At 42.6% G+C, this 20,738-nt stretch overlaps 1 protein-coding gene across 1 annotated transcript in view; it reads left to right on the top strand.

Annotated features, from left to right (window-relative positions):
• Positions 1 to 20,738, top strand: part of acot8 (acyl-CoA thioesterase 8) — a 24,254-nt gene extending 3,516 nt beyond the window's left edge. The window contains exons 2-6 of the mRNA XM_070896083.1: positions 1,154 to 1,290; positions 6,144 to 6,369; positions 12,754 to 12,911; positions 16,175 to 16,366; positions 17,059 to 20,738. Of these exons, the coding sequence (XP_070752184.1) occupies positions 1,154 to 1,290; positions 6,144 to 6,369; positions 12,754 to 12,911; positions 16,175 to 16,366; positions 17,059 to 17,177 (832 nt within the window). The 3' untranslated portion in view covers positions 17,178 to 20,738. The remainder of the gene's footprint in view (positions 1 to 1,153; positions 1,291 to 6,143; positions 6,370 to 12,753; positions 12,912 to 16,174; positions 16,367 to 17,058) is intronic.

The raw sequence follows: 20,738 nt of genomic DNA, 5'->3' as shown, positions 1-20,738 counted from the left end.
GAGAGGCACTGGAGGATAGAGTGGTCAACTGTGTCAAAGGCTGCAGACAAGTTGAGAAGGATGAGGAGGGATAGTTTACCTTTGTCACGGTCACATAGGATGTCATTTGTCACTTTGAGAGCTGTTTCGGTACTGTGGCAGGAGCGTAAATCTGATTGGAGGGATTCATATATGGAGTTCCAGGAAAAATGGGCACAGATTTGGGAGGCGACAACACGTTCAAGGATGTTGGAGTTAGGGCGGTAGTTTGAAATGACAGAGGGGGTCAAGGGTTAGATCTTTGAGGAGAGGGGTGATGATGCCAGATTTGAAGAGGGGGACAGTGCCTGAGGAGAGAGAACCGCCAACATCGGAGCCAGGAAGGGAAGTTGAGTGGCCAGCTGTTTAATGGGAATAGGTTTGAGGGAGCAGGAAGTTGGTCAGGTGGACAAAATGAGCTCGGAGAGATGGAAATAAACTAGAGATCTAAGCAGCTGTGAATTAGAAAGAAACTAGAGTTCCATTTATGATGCCACCATTATTGAATACCTGCTGAAACTTACCATGTAGGGTTATACATGAATAACAGCTACTTGGTTAGGCAATTAACAAGTGCTGGCACCAGTGGAACTGTAGGCCCCAGCATGACACTGCATTCAGGAGAGGAGGAGAACAAAACAAGTAGGTTAAGCATGGCAGATATGTGTTTTTGAATTAGAGGGAATAAAAGGGGATATATTTTTTTTTTAAAAAGGGGGATACATTTAAAAACTGGGGAAGATTAGTAAAGTTAAAATTGTTGGGACTGAAAGTGAAGAATCTAGTAAAGGAAATTACAGTTGATGTTGAGAGTATTGTCGTTTTTTACAGAGATCTGTACTGGCCTGAGAATGAAACCATATTTGAGGCTGGTAGATAAATGCAATTTGAGCTATGATTGAATTTCCAAATCAAGTGAAGGTCGTTTGTGGAAACATTCTTGACCCCACAAAAAAAGACAACCAGACACAATTTTCTACACATGGTGTTAACAAAAGAATGTGTGTTAGTGGGGAACAATATAAAATGAGGTACTCTGCCATCCTTTTAACAACAAAAAATTGATGAAAGGATTTTACATTTTAAATTCTGATTGTGTCACACCCTCTATAATGCTGTGTGTTTTTTTTTTTAGAGGGACGCATCACTGGATCCCGAGGAGTCGCATGTTATTTGGCGGGCAGATTGTTGGCCAGGCACTAGTAGCAGCTGCAATGTCTGTATCTGATAATGTTTTTGCCCATTCACTGCATTGTTACTTTGTACGAGCAGGTAAGTCGTGAACTTGTCCACTTGTTGGTTTATTTTCCCCTCAAGCAGCCATGCAAACAGTGAACTGTATGTTGCACCAGAAGTTCAGAGCCATTATTGGCTGCATTCAAATGAAAATTCACATTGGACTTTGAGCAGACATGATTTCCTTGTCTGCATCATTATAGCAGAAAGGAACATTTGCTTAGTGTTGAGCATTGGCATATTGGTACTAATTCAAGAAAGAAAGACTTCTATTTATCTAGCGCCTTTCATGACTACCAGATGTCTCAAAGCGCTTTACAGTCAACGAGAGACTTTTGGACACTTGTAATGTGGGAAACGCCCACAAACAGCAATGTGATGATGACCAGATAATCTGTTTTTGTTATGTTGACTGAGGGATAAATATTAGCCAGGACACCGGGGGTAACTCCCCTGCTCCTCTTCAAAATAGTGCCGTGGGATCTTTTGTGTCCACCTGAAAGAGCAGACAGGGCCTCGGTTTAACGTCTGATCTGAAAGATGGCACCCTGACAATGCAGCACTTCCTCAGCACTGCACTGGAGTGTCTGCCTAGATTGCTGTCACTGGAGTGGGACTTCAGCCCACTGAGCCACGGCTGACACTATCAGTGAAAGAAAAAAAAATTACACTTCGATCAGCACATTTACTGTTGTGCTAAATATGCTTCATGTGTGTTGCTGCTATTTCAAAATTTCAAACTTCCATTATCAGTAGATATAATCACTGATAATTCACCCTTAGTGAAGTAATCGCTCATATTTTACCCTTTTGATACAGGGCTAGATGGAATGTTGGCCAAATTTGCAGACAATACCACAATAGGTTAGATAGGTGGCAAAGGAAAGGAGTACAAAAATACATGGGTTTAGGATTCCTACTTGTGTGCAGGATAAACAATAGCATGGATTAATTGGGTGGAAGGGTTAGTTTATAGGTAGTGTTATATAACTGAAACAATACTGCAACGTAGCGCGGGTTTGGAAAGTGAATCTGCAATCTACTGCAGTTAGGCAACATTCTATTGTTTTAGGGAAACCATTTCGCACTACATACCAAGTAGCTGAATTGACTGGACTGCTCCATGAATTAATATTCCATTTAACGCTTCCATTTAAATTGGCCAAAAAAGGCAGCAAACCTGAGGACTGGGAGAAATTTAGAATTTAGCAGAGGAAGACAAAGGGTTTCATTAGGAGGGGGGAAAATAGAGTATGAGAGGAAGCTTGCAGAGAACATAAAAACTGCCTGTAAAAGCTGCTATAGATATGTGAAGAGAAAAAGATTAGTGAAGACAAATGTAGGTTCCTTGCAGTCAGAATCATAATAGGGAACAAAGAAATGGCAGACCAATTGAACAAATACTTTGGTTCTGTCTTCACTAAGAAAGACACAAATAACCTACCGGAAATACTAAGGGACCGAGGGTCTAGCGAGAAGGAGGAACTGAAGGAAATCCTTATTAGTCAGGAAATTGTGTTAGGGAAATTGATGGGACTGAAGGCCGATAAATCTCCAGGGCCTGATAGTCTACATCTCAGAGTACTTAAGGAAGTGGCCCTAGAAATAGTGGATGCATTGGTGGTCATTTTCCAACATTCTATAGTCTCTGGATCAGTTCCTATGGATTGGAAGGTAGCTAATCTAACCCCACTTTTAAAAAAAAAAAAGGAGTGGGAAAGAAAACAGAATTATATACCGCTTAGCCTGACATCAGTGGTGGGGAAAATGTTGGAATCAATTAATAAAGATGTAATAGCAGCGCATTTGGAAAGCAGTGACAGGATTGGTCCAAGTCAGCATGGATTTATGAAAGGGAAATCATGCTTGACAAATCTTCTAGAATTCTTTGAGGATGTAACTAGTAGAGTGGACAAGGGAGAACCAGTGGATGTGGTGTATTTGGACTTTCAAAAGGGTTTTGACAAGGTCCCACACAAGAGGTTAGTGTGCAAAATTAAAGCACGTGGTATTGGGGGTAATGTATTGACGTGGATAGAGAATTGATTGGCAGACAGGAAGCAAAGAGTAGGATTAAACAGGTCCTTTTCAGAATGGCAGGCAGTGACTAGTCGGGTACCACAAGGTTCAGTGCTGGGATCCCAGCTATTTACAATATACATTAATGATTTAGACAAAGAATTGAATGTAATATCTCCCAAGTTTGCAGATGGCACTAAGCTGGATGGCAGTGTGAGCTGTGAGGAGGATGCTAAGAGGCTGCAAGGTGACTTGGACAGGTTAGGTGAGTGGGCAAATGCATGGCAGATGCAGTATAATGTAGATAAATGTGAGGTTATCCACTTTGGTGCAAAAACTGGAAGGCAGAATATTATCTGAATGGTGACAGATTAGGAAAAGGCGAGGTGCAACGAGACCTGGGTGTCATGGTACATCAGTCATTGAAGGTTGGCATGCAAGTATAGCAGGCGGTGAAGGCGGCAAATGGCATGTTGGTCTTAATAGCGAGAGGATTTGAGTATAGGAGCAAGGAGGTTTTACTGCAGTTGTACGGGGCCTTGGTGAGACCACACCTTGAATCTTGTGTACAGTTTTGGTCTCCCCTAATCTGAGGAAGGACATTTTTGCTATTGAAGGAGTGCAGCGAAGGCTCACCAAACTGATTCCCGGGATGACAGGATTGACATATGAAGAAAGAGTGGATCGACTAGGCTTATATTTACTGGAATTTAGAAGAATGAGAGGGGATCTCATAGAAACATAAAATTCTGACGGGATTGGACAGGTTAGGTGCAGGAAGAATGTTCTCGATGTTGGGGAAGTCCAGATCCAGGGGTCACAGTCTAAGGGTAAGGGGTAAGCCATTTAGGACTGAGATGAGGAGAAACTTCTTCACTGAGAATTGTGAACCTGTGGAATTCTCTACCACAGAAAGTTGTTGAGGCTAGTTCTAGATATATTCAAAAGGAAGTTAGATGTGACCCTTACGGCTAAAGGGATCAAGGGGTATGGAGTGAAAGTAGGAATAGGGTACTAAAGTTGCAAAAATGATCAGCCATGATCAGATTGAATAGTGTTGCAGGCTCGAAGGGCCGTATGGCCTACTCCTGCACCTATTTTCTATGTTTCTAAAACAAGCTCTGATCTACTTTCACAGGAGAAACAAAGCTGAGAAATCCTTTTTGATTGGGGATGGGGGGATACTTTTGATTTTTTTAACAATTGAACAGTATAAATGTTAATATTTGTGACATTCAGTAAATAAAGAACAGCAATAATGACTGGCCCAGCCGATCAACAGGTTTAACTAATACTTCCACTTCAATCAGAGGGTCATGTATGATGAAGGGTCGTCGACCCGAAACGTTAACTCTGCTTTCGCTCCACAGAAGCTGCCTGACATGCTGAGATTTCCAGCACTTTCTGTTTTTATTCCAGATTCCAGCATCCACAGTATTTTGCTTTTGGGTTATGAATACATTCCTGGAGCTCTAATATGGGGGCGGGGGGTGGGGGGGAATTTCCAGTGGGGCTCTCCCAATTGACCGCCGTAACTTCAGCCGAAGATCGGCCAAAACCCCAGATAGATGCCCCGAGGAAATTCCAGGCAAAGGTGACGGGACTTTTGATTTGTCCTTTCCACTATGTATTGATGCTGCCTATTCTGTGGTGACTCCTTCAGCTGATTCTGTCTGTCTGACCCTATCTAGTTCACCAGTGTGTACACATGTGCTTATGTCCACACAGCATGCGGCAATCACCTTTTTTCTCTCTCTTAAAGCTCATCTCAACAACCAACATCCCCGTCCCTGGCACCGTCTCCATTTTCCATAAGCTTTCGGTGCAGCATTAAAGTTATTGCATTAAAGTCGCAATTTAAATGGAAGTATTTGCTGATCGCAGAAATAAATCAGAACAGAAAAGATGGAGAGCTGCTGTTGGCCTGCAGTGAGTTTTTCTTCAGAGAATTGCTGGGCTCTGCATCTGCTGTCTGCAGTTTGCATACTTTGTGTATTCCTGGAAGTGCTGCCATCCAACAGTGTCCCAAAGTTTAATAATATCCAATGGAGAACTTGCTAAAATGGAAGCTTTATTTTTGTGCTCTGCAAATTAATATGCTACATACCTTGATCACCTATTACAAATTTTGCTTCAAATTGGTGCTTTTAAAGGAGATTTACATGTAGTGCCAAGCTTACAGGAAAAAAAATGGAACTTCTCACCTTCCTGCTTTGCATGTGACAGCTATCTAGCGATTGAAATTAACATTAGTTGTCTGAAATGTGCACTGTACGGCAATTCTTAGTTTTATTCCGATTACCCAGTCAGATAGTCAAGAACATTTAGATTGGCTATTTTCTAGGTTTATTTGTTGCAAGTTATAATTGCTTTCATGCTTTGTTGAGGAAAGATTAAATGTGCTTTACACATTTCCAAGCTGCTGTAGGAGACCCTGTCCTTGTTTGTCCAGTCTATTAAGAACATTTAGTTTAAGCAGTTTGCAGCAGAAGCAACCTGTAAGTAACTTTTGGTGGTGAAAAGTGAACCCATGACTAAATAATACCTCACATTTCATTTGAAGACTTTAATAAACATTGTTGTGCAGTTAAAATAAAAGCAGAAGATTTTGGAAATACACAACAAGCCTGTCGGTGTCCGAAAGGGAAAATACAGGCTAGTGTTTCAGGTGGAGACTTCCTTGGCTGATTGATGAATGTTCTCCCAAAACATTTTCCCCTTGGATTTCTATATCGCTGCAAATCGCTCCTAATTATAGAAAGAGCAGTTTTGTTAAGAGGATTTACAAAAAAAAGAAAGCTATGCTTTGCTGTACTCCATCATAACATTTCGACCTTAGCCCGTGACATTGTGTTTTGCTCTTACTGCAGGTGATCCTAATGTGCCAGTTCTGTACCAAGTGGATCGTATTCGGGATGGTAAGAGCTTTTCTGTCCGTTCCGTGAAAGCCATCCAGCATGGGCATCCGATACTAATCTGCCAGACCTCTTTCCAGAAGAAAATGGAGAGCCCAATTCAGCACCAATTTACAATGCCTGTGGTTCCTGCCCCTGAAACTGTAATGACCCAAGGGGAACTAATTGAGAAATACTTGAGGTATAGCAGTTAACTAGCAGTGAGATAAGACATATTCTTTATAACTAATGTACACACCATATAGACCGTTTCAAATTATCATACCCCTTTTATAATACATTTTGTATGATTCCAAAAGACAGTGGTCTAAAGATAAATTGCTTTATTTTTAGAAACATAGAAAATAGGTGGAGTAGTAGGCCATTTGGCCCTTCAAGCCTGCACCACCATTCAATATGATCATGGCTGATCATGCAACTTCAGTACCGCATTCCTGCTTTCTCTCCATACCCTTTGATCTCTTTAGCTGTAAGGGCCACATCTAACTCCTTTTGAATATATCTAACGAACTGGCCTCAACAACTTTCTGTGGTCGAGAATTCCACAGGTTCACAATTCTCTGAGTGAAGAAGTTTCTCCTCATCTCGATCTTAAATGGCTTACCCCTTATCCTTAGACTGTGACCCATGGTTTTGGACTTCCCCAACATTGGGAACATTCTTCCTGCATCTAACCTGTTCAATCCTGTCAGAATTTTATGTGTTGGAGAGATCCCCTCTTCTAAATTCTAGTGAATATAAGCCTAGTCGATCCAGTCTTTCTTCATATGTCAGTCCTGCCATCCCGGGAATCAGTCTGGTGAACCTCTGTTGCACTCCCTCAATAGCAAGAATGTCCTTCCTCAGATTAGGAGACCAAAACTGTACACAATATTCAAGGTGTGGCCTCACCAAGGCCCTGTACAACTGCAGTAAGACCTCCCTGCTCCTATACTCAAATCCTCTCGCTATGAAGGCCAACATGCCATTTGCCGCCTTCACCGCCTGCTGTACCTGCATGCCAACTTTCAATGACTGATGTATCATGACGCCCAGATCTCATTCCACCTCCCCTTTTCCTAATCTGTCACCATTCAGATAATATTCTGCCTCCCTGTTTTTGCCACCAAAGTGGATAACCTCACATTTATCTACATTACACTGCATCTGACATGTATTTGCCTACTCACCTAACCTGTCCAAGTCACCCTGCAGCCTCTTAGCATCCTCCTCACAGCTCACACTGCCACCCAGCTTAGTGTCATCTGCAAACATGGAGATATTACATTCAAATCCTTCGTTCAAATCATTAATGTGTATTGTAAATAGCTGGGGGCCCAGCACTGAACCTTGCGGTACACCACTAGTCACTGCCTGCCACTCTGAAAAGGACCCGTTGCTTCCTGTCTGCCAACCAGTTCTCTATCCATGTCAATACATTACCCCCAAAACCATGTGCTTTAATTTTGCACACTAATCTCTTGTGTGGGACCTTGTCAAAAGCCTTTTGCAAGTCCAAATACACCACATCCACTGGTTCTCCCTTGTCCACTCTACTAGTTACATCCTCAAAAAATTCTAGAAGATTTGTCAAGCATGATTAACCTTTCATAAATCCATGCTGACTTGGACCGATCCTGTCACTGCTTTCCAAATACGCTGCTATTACTTCTTTAATAATTGATTCCAACATTTTCCCCACTACCGATGTCATGCTAACTAGTCTATAATTCCCTGTTTTCTCTCTCCTTTTTTAAAAAATGGGGTTACATTAGCTACCCTCCAATCCATAGGAGCTGATCCAGATTCTATAGAATGTTGGAAAATGACTATCAATGCGTCCACTATTTGTCGGGGCACTTCCTTAAGTACTCTGGGATGCAGACTATCAGGCCCTGGGGATTTATCGGCCTTTAGTCCCATGAATTTCCCTGACTAATAAGGATTTCCTTCAGTTCCTCCTTCTCGCTAGACCCTCGGTCCTCCTAGTATTTCCGGAAGGTTATTTGTGTCTTCGTTAATGAAAACAGAACCAAAGTATTTGTTCAATTGGTCTGCTATTTACTTGTTCCCCATTATAAATTCACCTCATTCTGACTGCAAGTGACCTACATTAGTCTTCACTAATCATTTTCTCTTCACATATCTATAGAAGCTTTTGCAGTCAGTTTTTATGTTCCCTGCAAGCTTACTCTCTCATTCTATTTCCCCCTCCTAATTAAACCCTTTGTCCTCCTCTGCTGAATTCTAAATTTCTCCCAGTCCTCAGGTTTGCTGCTTATTCTGGCCAATTTATATGCCTCTTCCTCGGATTTAACACTCTCCCTAATTTCCCTTGTGAGCTACGGTTGAGCCATCTTCCCCATTTTATTTTTATGCCAGACAGGGATGTACAATTGTTGAAGTTCATCCATGTGATCTATAAATGTCTGCCATTGCCTATCCACCGTGAACCCTTTAAGTATCATTAGCCAGTCTATCCTAGCCAATTCATGTCTCATACCATCAAAGTTACCTTTCTTTAAGTTCAGGACCCTAGTTTCTGAATTAACTGTGTCATTCTCCATCTTAATGAAGAATTCTACCATATTATGGCCACTCTCGCACAACATGATTGCCAATTAATGCTCTCTCATTACACAAGACCCAGTCTAAGATGGCCTAGTCTCTAGTTGGTTCCTTGACATATTGGTCTAGAAAACCATCCCTTATACACTCCAGGAAATCCTTCTCCACCCTATTGCTACCAGTTTGGTTAGCCCAATCTATATGTAGATTAAAGTCCCCCATGATAACTGCTGTACCTTTATTGTACGCATCCCTAATTTCCTGTTTGATGCCATCCCCAACCTCACTACCACTGTTTAGTGGTCTGTACACAACTCCCACTAGCATTTTCTGCCCTTTGGTGTTCCGCAACCCATACAGATTCCACATCATCCAAGCTATAATTTCCTTCCTTACTATTGCATTAATCTCCTCTTTAACCAGCATCGCTACCCCACCTACTTTTCCTTTCTGTCTATCCTTCCTGAATATTGAGTACCCCTGGATGTTGAGTTCCCAGCCTTGATCACCCTGGAGCTAAGTCTTCGTAATGCCAATTACATCATATCCGTTTACAGCTATCTGAGCAGTTAATTCATCCATCTTATTACGAATGCTCCCCTCATTGAGACACAGAGCCTTCAGGTTTGTTTTTTTAACATTCTTTGTCCTTTTAGAATGATGTTGTAATGTGGCTCTTTTTGATTTTTGCCTTTGATTTCTCTGCTCTTCACTTTTCCTTATCTCCTTTCTACCTTTTGCTTCTGCCCCCATACTACTTCCCTCTGTCTCCCTGCATAGATTCCCATCCCCCTGTCATATTAGTTTAAACCCTCCGCAACAGCACTAGCAAACACTCCTCCCAGGACATTGGTTCCAGTCCTGCCCAGGTGCAGACTGTCCGGTTTGCACTGGTCCCACCTCCCCCAGAACAAGTTCCAATGTCCCAGGAATTTGAATCCTTTCCTCTTGCACCATTCTTCAAGCCACGTATTAATCTTAACTGTCCTGCTATTTCTACTCTGACTAGCACGTAGCACTGGTAGCAATCCTGAGATTAATACCTTTAAGGTCCTACTTTTTAATTTAACTCCTAGCTCCCTAAATTCAGCTTGTAGGACCTCATCCCGTTTTTTTACCTATATTGTTGGTACTTATACGCACTACGACAACTGGCTGTTCACCCTCCCCCTCCAAAATGCCCTGCATCCGCTCCGAGACATCCTTGACCCTTGCATCATACCATCCTGGAGTCTCGATTGCCGCTGCAGAAACGCCTATCTATTCCCCTTACAATAGAATCCCCTACCACTATAGCTTTCCCACTTTTTTCTGCCCTCCTGTGCAGCAGAGCCATCCATGGTGCCATGAACTTGGTTGCTGCTGCCTTCCTCTGATGAGTCATCTCTCCCAACAGTACCCAAAACAGTTTAAGTAGATATCTTTAGCTTTTTTCCTAACTGCTATCTGCACAGAAAACAGTTCTAAAAATAACTTCCTTTTTTTTTTGTACAGAAAGTAATCGTAGTTTCACAAATCATGCCAGTTTACTGCAAATATGTTTGCTTAGTTGGGTGCAATTGATTAGTTCTTGGTAGGCATTGTAATGTTTTTTTACAACTTTGAGAAATCATTGAGGAGTTAGCTCCTCTGATCCTCAATGAGTAAAGACATTGCTGGTGTAGTAAGAAAGACTTGCCTTTATATAACACCTTTCACGACCATCGGACGTCTCAAAGTGCTTTACAGCCAATGAAGTACTTTTTGGAGTGTCGTCACTGTTGTAATGTGGGAAACGTGGCAGCCAATTTGCGCACAGCAAACTCCCACAAACAACAATGTGATGATGACCAGATAAGCTATTTTTGTTATGTTGATTGAGAGGTAAATATTGGCCAGGATAACTCCCCTGCTCTTCTTTGAAATAGTGCCATGGGATCTTTTATGTCCACCTGAGAGCAGACGGGGTCTCGGTTTAACGTCTCATCCGAAAGACGGCACCTCCGTTAGTGCAGCACTCCTTCAGTACTGCACTGGAGTGTCGGCCTAGATTACTAAGCAATGCAGACCAGCAGGTTCCAGGCTTAATTCCTGGTCATTGTTGAGTTAGCCAATATCAGCTGGGACAGCAGTTGGGTGAACTCTCAATTGGCCTCAATGCTGTGAGTTAAGGAGAGGTTCTTGCTCCTGACTTCTATTTGATTACTCCTGCTTGGAAGTACATGTGTCTCAAATGTCCAGTGAGGACAAAACCATGTTTGGCTGCAATGCTCGAATAGTTTTCCAACACTTTACTCGGCTGCTCACAAGAATGTTCACTTGGTGAGATACATGAGGGCTATTGGCACTACGGAACCATATCCCCTTTGTTACAGTTCTGGCTTTTACAACACAATCTTGCTCAAATATTCCAGTGACAGTTCCCATAAGTGGGTTATTTCCCTTGTGAACTGAAATTTTCTCATGACTTCAACTCATAATCTAGTGCAGTACTATATTGTTGGAGGTGCTGTCCTTCAAATGAGATGAGCACTGTCTTCCTCAATGGTTCACTTGATTTCACGGCAAGATTTGACGAGCAAGAAATTTTCCTGATGTTCTGGTCAACATTCCTCCCTCGGCTAACACCACCAAAAAATGTTGATCTCGTAACTATTAATGAAATCTTGTTCTACATAAAATAGCTACCATATTTGCCTAGTGAATCAGTGCATTTCAAAGTAATTTGCTGTATGTGAAGTGCTTAGGATGTTTGAGAGTTATGATGAGGTATATAAATGCAGCTCCTTGTCCTACTCCTTAAATCAGTTTCCTTTTCTTGTACTCCAGGACACACACTCTTAATATTTAAAAAAAAAGGAATGTCAGAAATGTCATAGTTTTTGACACCTAATAAGAGACAGCAGATGGGGAGGCAGGGAGGTGATTGGTGGGAAGAGAAAAAAATAGAAACAAAGTGTTTAGAAGAATGAATGGTGATCTCATTGACACTTGCAAAATTCTTACATGGCTTGACCAGGTAGATGCAGGGAGGATGTTCCCCTGGCTCAAGAGTCTACACCCAGGAGTCACCGTCTCAAGATAAGGAGTCGACCATTTAGGACTGAGTTGAGGAGACATTTCATCACTCAGAGGGTGCTGAATCTTTGGAATTCTCTACCCTGGAGGGCCGTGGATGCTCAGTCATTGAGTATATTCAAGACAGTGATCGATGGATTCTTGGATATTAAGGGAATCAAGAGATATGGGGATAATGCAGGAAAGTGGAATTGAGGTAGATCAGCCATGATTTTGAATGGCGGAACAGGCTCGAGGGCCGAATGGCCTACTCCTGCTCCTATTCTATTATGTTCAAAGACTGAGGGTTTCTATCCTGCACAAGATGATTACATTGAGTGGAGGATAGAAATTGCTGTTTGAAATGTTACTGCACAAATGTGCACATATTGTACCAATTTACTTTAAACAGGTTAACTCCTCCATTTAAATAGCAGATGAGAGAATTTGATAGAAGTACATAAAGAAAGAACTTCTAAACAGCAATGAGATAAATGACCAGATTATCTGTTTTTGGGTTGAGGGATGCATGTTGGCCAGGACATCAGGAGAGCTCCCTGCTCTTCAAAAATGCCATGGGATCTTGTACGTCCTCTTGAGAGGACAGAGTGGGCCTTGGTTTAACATCAGATCTAAAAAATGGCAGCTCCAACAATGCAGCACTCCCTCAGTACTGAACTATTAACTTAGATTAGGTGCTCAAGTCTCTGGAGTTGGGCTTGAATTAACAACCTTTTGACTTGAAGGTGAGGTTGCTACCACTGAGCCAAGACTGTATTTGTATGATAAGTCCGTCATCGTGCTGTATGGCTGCTAGTAGATATTACACTTTGCAGACTCTTTATTTTTTTATGATAAAGTGCTAACTAAATGTCTTCTGTCCCCTTCCCCTGTTCCCAGTTCCTTCCTGTTTCAGAAATATGTCTGTCATTGCATCATTGTTCCATTATTTTTTTGTTCTGCTTTCTTTCCTTATTTTTAGAGATCCTGATTTAACAGAGAATCATAAAGTGGGCCTGACGAAAATATTGGCTGAGGAGATTCCAATTGAAATCAAACCCATAAATCCACCAGATTACTACAGGCGTATACCCATGGAGCCTCTGCAACGTTTCTGGGTACGAGCACGTGGTTACATAGGTAGGATTCAGAACTTGTTTTCAGGATTATTTCTGCTTGTGTGAGTTGTCAGAGTAAAGAGAGATCCATTCGCTTTAGAAACAGGCTGAATATGAGCAAATTTCCAAAGAAAAGACCATTTGGCTGGACACCATCAGTTTGAGTGGAGACGAGGCGATCAGATTGTGGGATGCTTCTCACTATTGTCATGAGGTGCAGGGAGGGCAAATGAAAAAATAAATGAAAAAAAGTCGGGCAGACCATGAATCGGTCAGTATACAGTGTGATACAGGTTGGACTTCCCTTAGCCGGCACCACCCCTTGTCCAGCATGATTCCGGCGGCTGGAGCGCATGCGCAGAACATGGCCGACCTCCACACCGACTTTGGTGCTGCGTTGACACCCGGCCCACTGGGGCCGCGTCGACGCTTCCTTTGCAGCCCGCCGACTTTCAGGCCTGCCCGGGGCGCCGACTTCCTCTCCAACCAAGGGCCGCCTCCTGCCCCTCCTCCCCCCACCACCACCCGGGGCCGCTGACCTCCCCTCATCCGGTAAAATCCCTTATTCGGCACAGGCCAGGTCCTGAGGGTGCCGGATAAGGGAGGTTCAACCTGTAGTCCCATAAAAGTTACCCATCGTGGAAAATCAAGGTACAGTCAGTAACTGTGGTTTGATCATAAATCCCTCAAATATATATGCTGCTTGTAAATGAGTCAGCTTCCACTTCCACCAAATTCAAATGAAAAATCCAAAGATGTTAAGGTCAAATACAAAATAATGAACCAAATAAACAGAGAAAAGGTGCTCAAACACCTTTGGAAGTGCACTGAAGTTCTTTAAGCCTAGAGTGAGTAGGTTCACTCATAAGTTAAATATTTTAGTCTTTAAGTTTGGCAGAAAAGATTTCCACTTGGGGATTTAGGGCAACACATAGCTTTTCCATTAACCTGCTTCCCCTCCGCCCGCCCCCCCTCCCCACCCACCCATTCCCATTTCAAGCGAGCATTTCCATAGCTAAACAAGGAAATCCTAACTATTTCATTCTTCATAAGGCCATAAGAATCCTTGAGAACCTTACAAAGGCCTCAATCCTTTGAGGGAAATGCAATGGATACCAGAGGGGATCAATTACCTTCCCCACTGGGAGCAGATGATGAGAGAAGAATTTTTGTAGGGTACTTCCAGGGCCGCCTCCACTGTTGCTACCAGCGGTTTGAGGTGGGTGCCACTCATTCATTGGCTCTGCCCATGCAGGTAACTCTTATCTGCTTCTTTGGACATGGACAGATAGGGATTTTGCGCTGCTGTATTAGTGCTGGTCCCAGGAATTTCAACACGCCATCCTGTTATTGGTGCTCAAAAACTCTTTGTCTTCGTAACAGGCTGGTCCTAATGCTAGGCTGTTCTTGGCTTCTTCTCTAATTGGAATCTGGCAGCTTCACTGCGTTCTGCGCCGTGCCTCTCCAGCACGGTTGCTAGTATCGATAACTATTGGGATGCAAAAGACGATAGCAACTTTTAGATGTAATGTGGTTTGAACAAATTTGTGAATCGTCTTTGAAGATCTGTATAGAATGGGTTTTTTGTCCAGACTGATGACTTGGCTTTCTGATTGATTCAGTGTAAATCTTGGTTGAGCTGTCTCCCGAGTCAGCATTTCCACTGTTCCTCTGAGAACATTTTATTAAACGGAGGTGCAGCATCCGTAACAGTTACCCATTTCAATATCCATAGCCAGTTCATCAGATATAAAGGTCCTACATTGTTTCCAACACCTACCTCATGTTCCTCTAGGTGTCCATACTGCTTGTTCCTGAGGCTTCCTAATCACTGGACCACGATCCTGCCTTACTCCTAGACCGCTGCATCCACCACCATTTACCTGGCCTCACTCTTGGCCTGTGGGAAGAGTAGGAGGAAATATACTTTTGACAACTTTAAAAAAAAAAAACAGAATTTGTACTGTGTTGTACAGAACAAAGTGATCATTGCAAAACTGATTTTGCCATGAGGGGGAGCCATAATTCTTAGCTTACTGGAGAATGCTTATGTAATGCAGCTTTACTATATCAAATGGAAGAGTTTGATTTTGTAAGTTCATGGACCTATTCATCCAGTTTTGTTTTAATAATACAGGTAACACATAATAAACTTGTTAGCAAAATTAAAGCCCATGGGATTAAAGACAGTGGCGACATGGATACATCATTAGCTAAGGGACAGAAAGCAGAGAGAGTAGTGGTGAACAGTTATTTTTCAGACTGTTGCCCAAGGGTCAGTATTGGGACCATTGCTTTTTGATATAAATGATTTGGGTATACAGGGCATCATTTCAAAGTCTGCAGATGATGCAAAAGTGAAATGCAATAAAGAGTGAGGAGGTTATTAACAGGCTTCAGGAGGACATACAGACTAGTAAAATCAACAGACACATGGCAGATGAAATGTAATGCAGAGAAGTGTGAACTGATGCATTTTGGTAGGAAGAATGAGCGGGGCAATATGAACTAAAAGGTACAATTTTAAAAGGGTGCAGGAACAGAGACCCTGAGGGTGTAGGTACACAAATCTTTGGAGGCAGCAGGATAAGTTGAATAGGCTGTTTTTTTTTTTAAAAGCAAATGGGATACTTGGCTTTATTAATAGAGGAATGGAGTACAAAAACAGAGGTTATGCTAAACCTTTATGTCTAACACACTGGTTAAGCCTCAAGTATTGTGTTCACTTCTGGGCACCACACTTTAGGAAGGATGTTAATGGCCTTGAGAGGGTGTAGAGGAGATTTACTAGAATGGTACCAGGGATGAGACTTCAGTTATGTGGAGAGACTAGAGAATTTGGGGTTCTTGAAACAGAGAAGATTAAGAGGAGATAGAGGTGTTCAAAATCATAAGTGGTTTAGATAGAGTAAATAAGAAGAAACGGTTTCCAGTGGCAGAAGGGTCGATGACAAAAGGACAGATTTCAGGTGATTGGCAAAAGAACCAGAGGCGACATGAGGAAACTCTTTTTACACAGCAAGTTGTTGTGATCTGAAATGCACTGCCTGAGGGTGGTGGAAGCACATTCACATGAACATTCAAAAGGGAATTAGATAAATAGTTGAAGGAAAAAGATTTACAGGGCTATGGGGAAAGAGCTGGGGAGTGGAACTAATTGGATAGCTCTACCAAAGATAAATATATTAAATACAAGCTCTTTTCAGTGACATTTAATGACAACATTGAGATACCAGTTTCCTGATACAGCAATACATAAATGTTTCTATTTAAACTGTTTTGTAGGTGAAGGGAACATGAAGTTGCATTGCTGTGTTGCTGCCTATATCTCTGACTACTCTTTCCTGAGAACTGCATTACTGCCTCACTTGCAGTACAGGGTAAAGTTCATGGCATCCCTGGACCACTCTATGTGGTTCCATGCCCCATTCCGGTCAGATGAGTGGATGTTATATGAATGTGAAAGTCCCTGGTCTGGTGAGTTTACATGTTTTACTTTATAGTGTCATTTGCACAGAACTTAACATGCATGATTTATTAATTATTTAAAGTTAATATCAATGGAACATTTGAAAAAGTGCATCAGTGAGTGGCACTGCATATCTGTGCACAATGCTCTCTACTTCAGCGTGGTGGGATCTGGCTTTGCAAACTCCATTCCCTGCAAGATGAGTTCTTGATTTCAGCTATGCCATTAAGAAAAGTGCTAGACAGAGGCCGGATGAGTTCATTTGCAGCATAAGGATTGAAAGCTGAGCAATTCCCGTGCCCCTCGTGGCAACTGGTTCACTAATAGCATTGGCAAGACACGGGAGCACGTGCTTGCCCATCCTGTTAGGTGGGTAGTGTGAGTGTGTGTCGCAAATATGGAGACACTCCCAGAGAGCCTCTGTCCTAACTTCTAATTATCAGTGTCAACTATCCAAAGGGAAATGTAGAACAAGTTTTATTAAAATATCGCATGCCATTTTGTAAGTCAATCAACACAAGAATGCAGAAACCTGATGCCGGTGAACCACCTGGGCTCCCTAATGGAGCTCCTAGGGTCCTGAAGAGAACAGGATGGTGGGAGAAGAGAAGGATTAGTCTCTTGGTGCTCAGAAATTCTAATAACAGTGACAGCAGTGATTTCTACCAAGCTCATTAACTTCTCTCTGGACTGTCTGTAGGTGGCTGCAGAGGTCTGGTGCAGGGTCGTCTCTGGAAGCAAAATGGAGTCTTGGCAGTTTCATGTGCTCAAGAAGGAGTATTTTACGTGAAGCCAACGCCCAATGGAAGCAAGTTGTGACGACAAATGCTATTTGCCAATTAACCTACTTCGTGTATTTGTAGCATGTCTTCAATCTAATGCACTGTGCAATATGTCAAGAGATAATATAACATTATCTGTAATATATTAAATGTGTGCACTTCCTGTAAAACTTTTCCATTATAAATTTTTATGTCCACATTTACAATGGAAAGTGCCTATGTTTAAAAAAAAATGCATTGTAATTACACCCTTTCACCAGTGATGGCACTGTAGTGCCTCCATTTGTTCCTCCCAGGTTTTAAACCTGTACTGCAGATAAACTCCTGCTTCCTAAATTGTTATGTTTTGCTATTTAACTATAATATAAAATTAAGGTATTACAAAAAAGTAAAGATAGAGGGCACAAAAATTGTGGGGCTTCTAGTGCACTCCAATACTAGTGCTGGGAGTGCAGCTGAAAGCATATGACCCAATACAAGAACATGAGGAAATAGGATCAAGAGTCGACCATACGGCCCCTCAAGCCTGCTCCACCATTCAATATCATGACTGATGTTCGACATTAACTCCACTTTCCCTCCAGGTCCTGCCCTCAAAGGAGCTTGTTTGGGTAAGAACCTCTATCCACCCAAAACATGATCCCCTACATCTGAAGGAACATGGCCAGGAGAGGGGATGGCTAGAATGTCTTAGCTCCAGCTTGTGTTCTGCGGGTGGTCAGTACACTGAAATTAAGGCAAACCAACCTCCCAGCTGACATGCAGGGCCCACTTGGGATTTTGCCGTGACCCACCCGAAAACTTGTGCCTGTTGTCATGTCCAATTGGGCCCTGTTACAAAGGGCCGATTAGTCCTTCCAATATGCCACTGCAGCTGGAGCTGCCGCAGACTCCGAGTGGCTGGTCACTGCCACTTCTCCCCCGCTTTGCTCTTGTGGGAGACAAAGATAAAAATAAAAAGGCTTGCATTTATATAGCACCTTTCATGACCTCAGGACGTCTTAAAGCGCTTTACAGCCAATGAAGTACTTTTGATGTGCAGTCACTGTTGTAATGTAGGAAACGCTGAGATGGGCCCATAGTAGCTCAGGCAGTGTTGTAAAAATCGGGGACCCCTTTCCCTGACCGCACTTGGTTCAGAAGAGGTTCCCCACTTCCAGCACTTACTCTGAGATCAAAGTTATGCAGATTTTATATATGACTATATATAAAATATTAATTATATCTGTTTGCAAATCCAACACCCACCCCCCCCCCCCCACCAAATCACCTGCAATCTGCACTTGACCGCGATTCCCCATTGTATTGCCATGAGAAGTCAACAAGTTAATAAAAGGTGTTGCTATGGGAACCCGCATGGTCTCTAGCTATGCCTGCCTTTTTGTGGGATATGTGGAACATTCTTTGTTCCTGTCCTAGTCCGGTCCCCTCTATCACCTCTTTTTCTGGTACGATGATGACTGTATCGATGTCATTTCCTGTTCTTGCCCTGAACTGGAAAATTTCTGCTTCCAATTTCCACCCTTTCCTCGCCTTTACACATGGTGCATCTCTGACTTTTCCCTTCCTCGATTTCACACTCTTTCTGGGGATGGACTATCAACCAATATTCATAATAAGCCAGACTCCCATAGCTACCTTGACTACACTTTTTCCCACCCTTCCTCCTGGAAGGACTCTCTTCCATTTCTCCGTCTCTTTTATCGCATCAGTGCTGACGTTGCCATTTTCCACACCAGTGCTTCTGATATGTCTTCCTTTTTCCTCAACAGAGGATTCCACTCCACAGTGGTGATGGGGCCATGACTGTGTCTGTTCATTCCCTGCACTTCTGCCCTCACCCCTACACTTTTCTCTCCCAGAACCACGATAGGGTTCCCGTTATCCTCTCTTCTTCCCACCTGCCTCTGCCATTTCCACCACCTCCAGCAGGATCGCACCATCAAACATCATCTACCCTCCAAGCATTCCGAAGGGAGCATTTCCTCCACAACATTCCTCAATCATCCCCTTCCTATGGCACCTTCAAGCATGGGAGGTACAACACCTGTCCTTTTTCCTCCTCCCTTCCACCGTCCTTGGCCCTAAACACTTCCTCCAGGTGAAACAGCGATTTACTTGTACTACTTTCAATTTAGTATACTGTATTCGCTGCTCACGACATGGTCTCCTGCACATTGGGGAAACCAAACACAGATAAGATAACCGCTTTGTTGAATACCTCCGTTCAGTCTGTAAGCGTGACCTCGAGCTTCCAATTGCCTGTCACTTTAATTCTCTGCTGCACTCTGTCTTCAGCCTCCTATAACTGTTCCAATGAAGCTCAATGTAAGTTTGAGGAACAGCACCATCTCTTTTGATTCATCATCATCATAGGCAGTCCCTCAAAATTGAGAAAGACTTGCTTCCACTCTAAAAGTGAGTTCTTAGGTGACTGAACAGTCCAATATGGGAATTACAGTCTCTGTCACAGATGGGACAGACAGTCATTGAAGGAAGGGGTGGGTGGGACTGGTTTGCCGCACACTCCTTCCGCTGCCTACGATCTTACATTTAGACACTTTATAGTCTTCTAGGATTAACATTGAGTTCAACAATGTCATATCGGAACCATTTTTTCAGGTGGCAGCTGTTGATGATTCTGCTATTCTCATTTACATCTCGAGACCCATCTTTTGTTCCTTTACATGTCCCACTGCCACCCACTTTGCTTTGCACCATCATTCCTTTTGTCTTTGTTTCCTGTCTTCTACCCTCTCGCACTTTCACTTTTGTTCGTTCTTTCTTTCCTTCCCCCTGCCTCTGTACTTAAAATCTGTTAGCTGTTTTTCCAGTTCTGACGAAAGGTCAGCAACCTTAAAATCTGCTTCTCTCTCCACAGATACTGCCTGACCTGCTGAGTATTTCCAACATTTTCTGTTATTATATAGTTAATGTACAAAGTGTGTGAAGCCATAGCCAGTCAAATTTCTCCTACACTTTTCTTCCATCCTCTTGAATGTGCTGGGCTACAGCTGCATGGGTACCAGCGGCCCTCCAGTTGCTCTCTTAAATGACCAGAGAGAGTTTGGGTCGTGAGTGTCTGCAGGCTATTTGCCTGGAGAATATCATGTGCAACCCCAATCCTGTTCTTGCCATGTTGACACACACACACACACACACACACACACACACACTTTCCAATGGGAGTAGGAATCCTGAATCAGTTGTTTCATCATGCCTCCTCCTATTACCAGGACCAACGCTACTGTAACATTCAAACTGGCCTTAACTTCACACAGGCCAAGAACTGAATCTTGAACGTAAGTCTGCATGACTTAGTAATACACCAAAGGCCTTCACCCACTAGGCTATTGGGGTACTCGATTTTGTTAGATTTTCTAGAATATTTATTTTGCGTTAATGCAATGATGATCAGAGTCTGGTTCAAGGATTCTTTCAAAAAGAATTCAGCAACAATGTTAAATCTAGAGTATGAATTCAAGTGCATAGTGCCAAGTTACACTAAATTGTTTGGACTATACAATGTACTACATGCTGCCCAGTGTAAAGAATTCCAATGGAAAACAAAATGCAACTGATTTTCATAATTAAATAT

This window comes from Pristiophorus japonicus, chromosome 12 (genome assembly GCF_044704955.1).
Source record: "Pristiophorus japonicus isolate sPriJap1 chromosome 12, sPriJap1.hap1, whole genome shotgun sequence".
In the NCBI taxonomy this organism is placed as follows: Eukaryota; Metazoa; Chordata; class Chondrichthyes; family Pristiophoridae; genus Pristiophorus; species Pristiophorus japonicus.
Note: the sequence above shows the minus strand (reverse complement) of the source record. Positions and strands in the feature narration are given on the sequence as shown.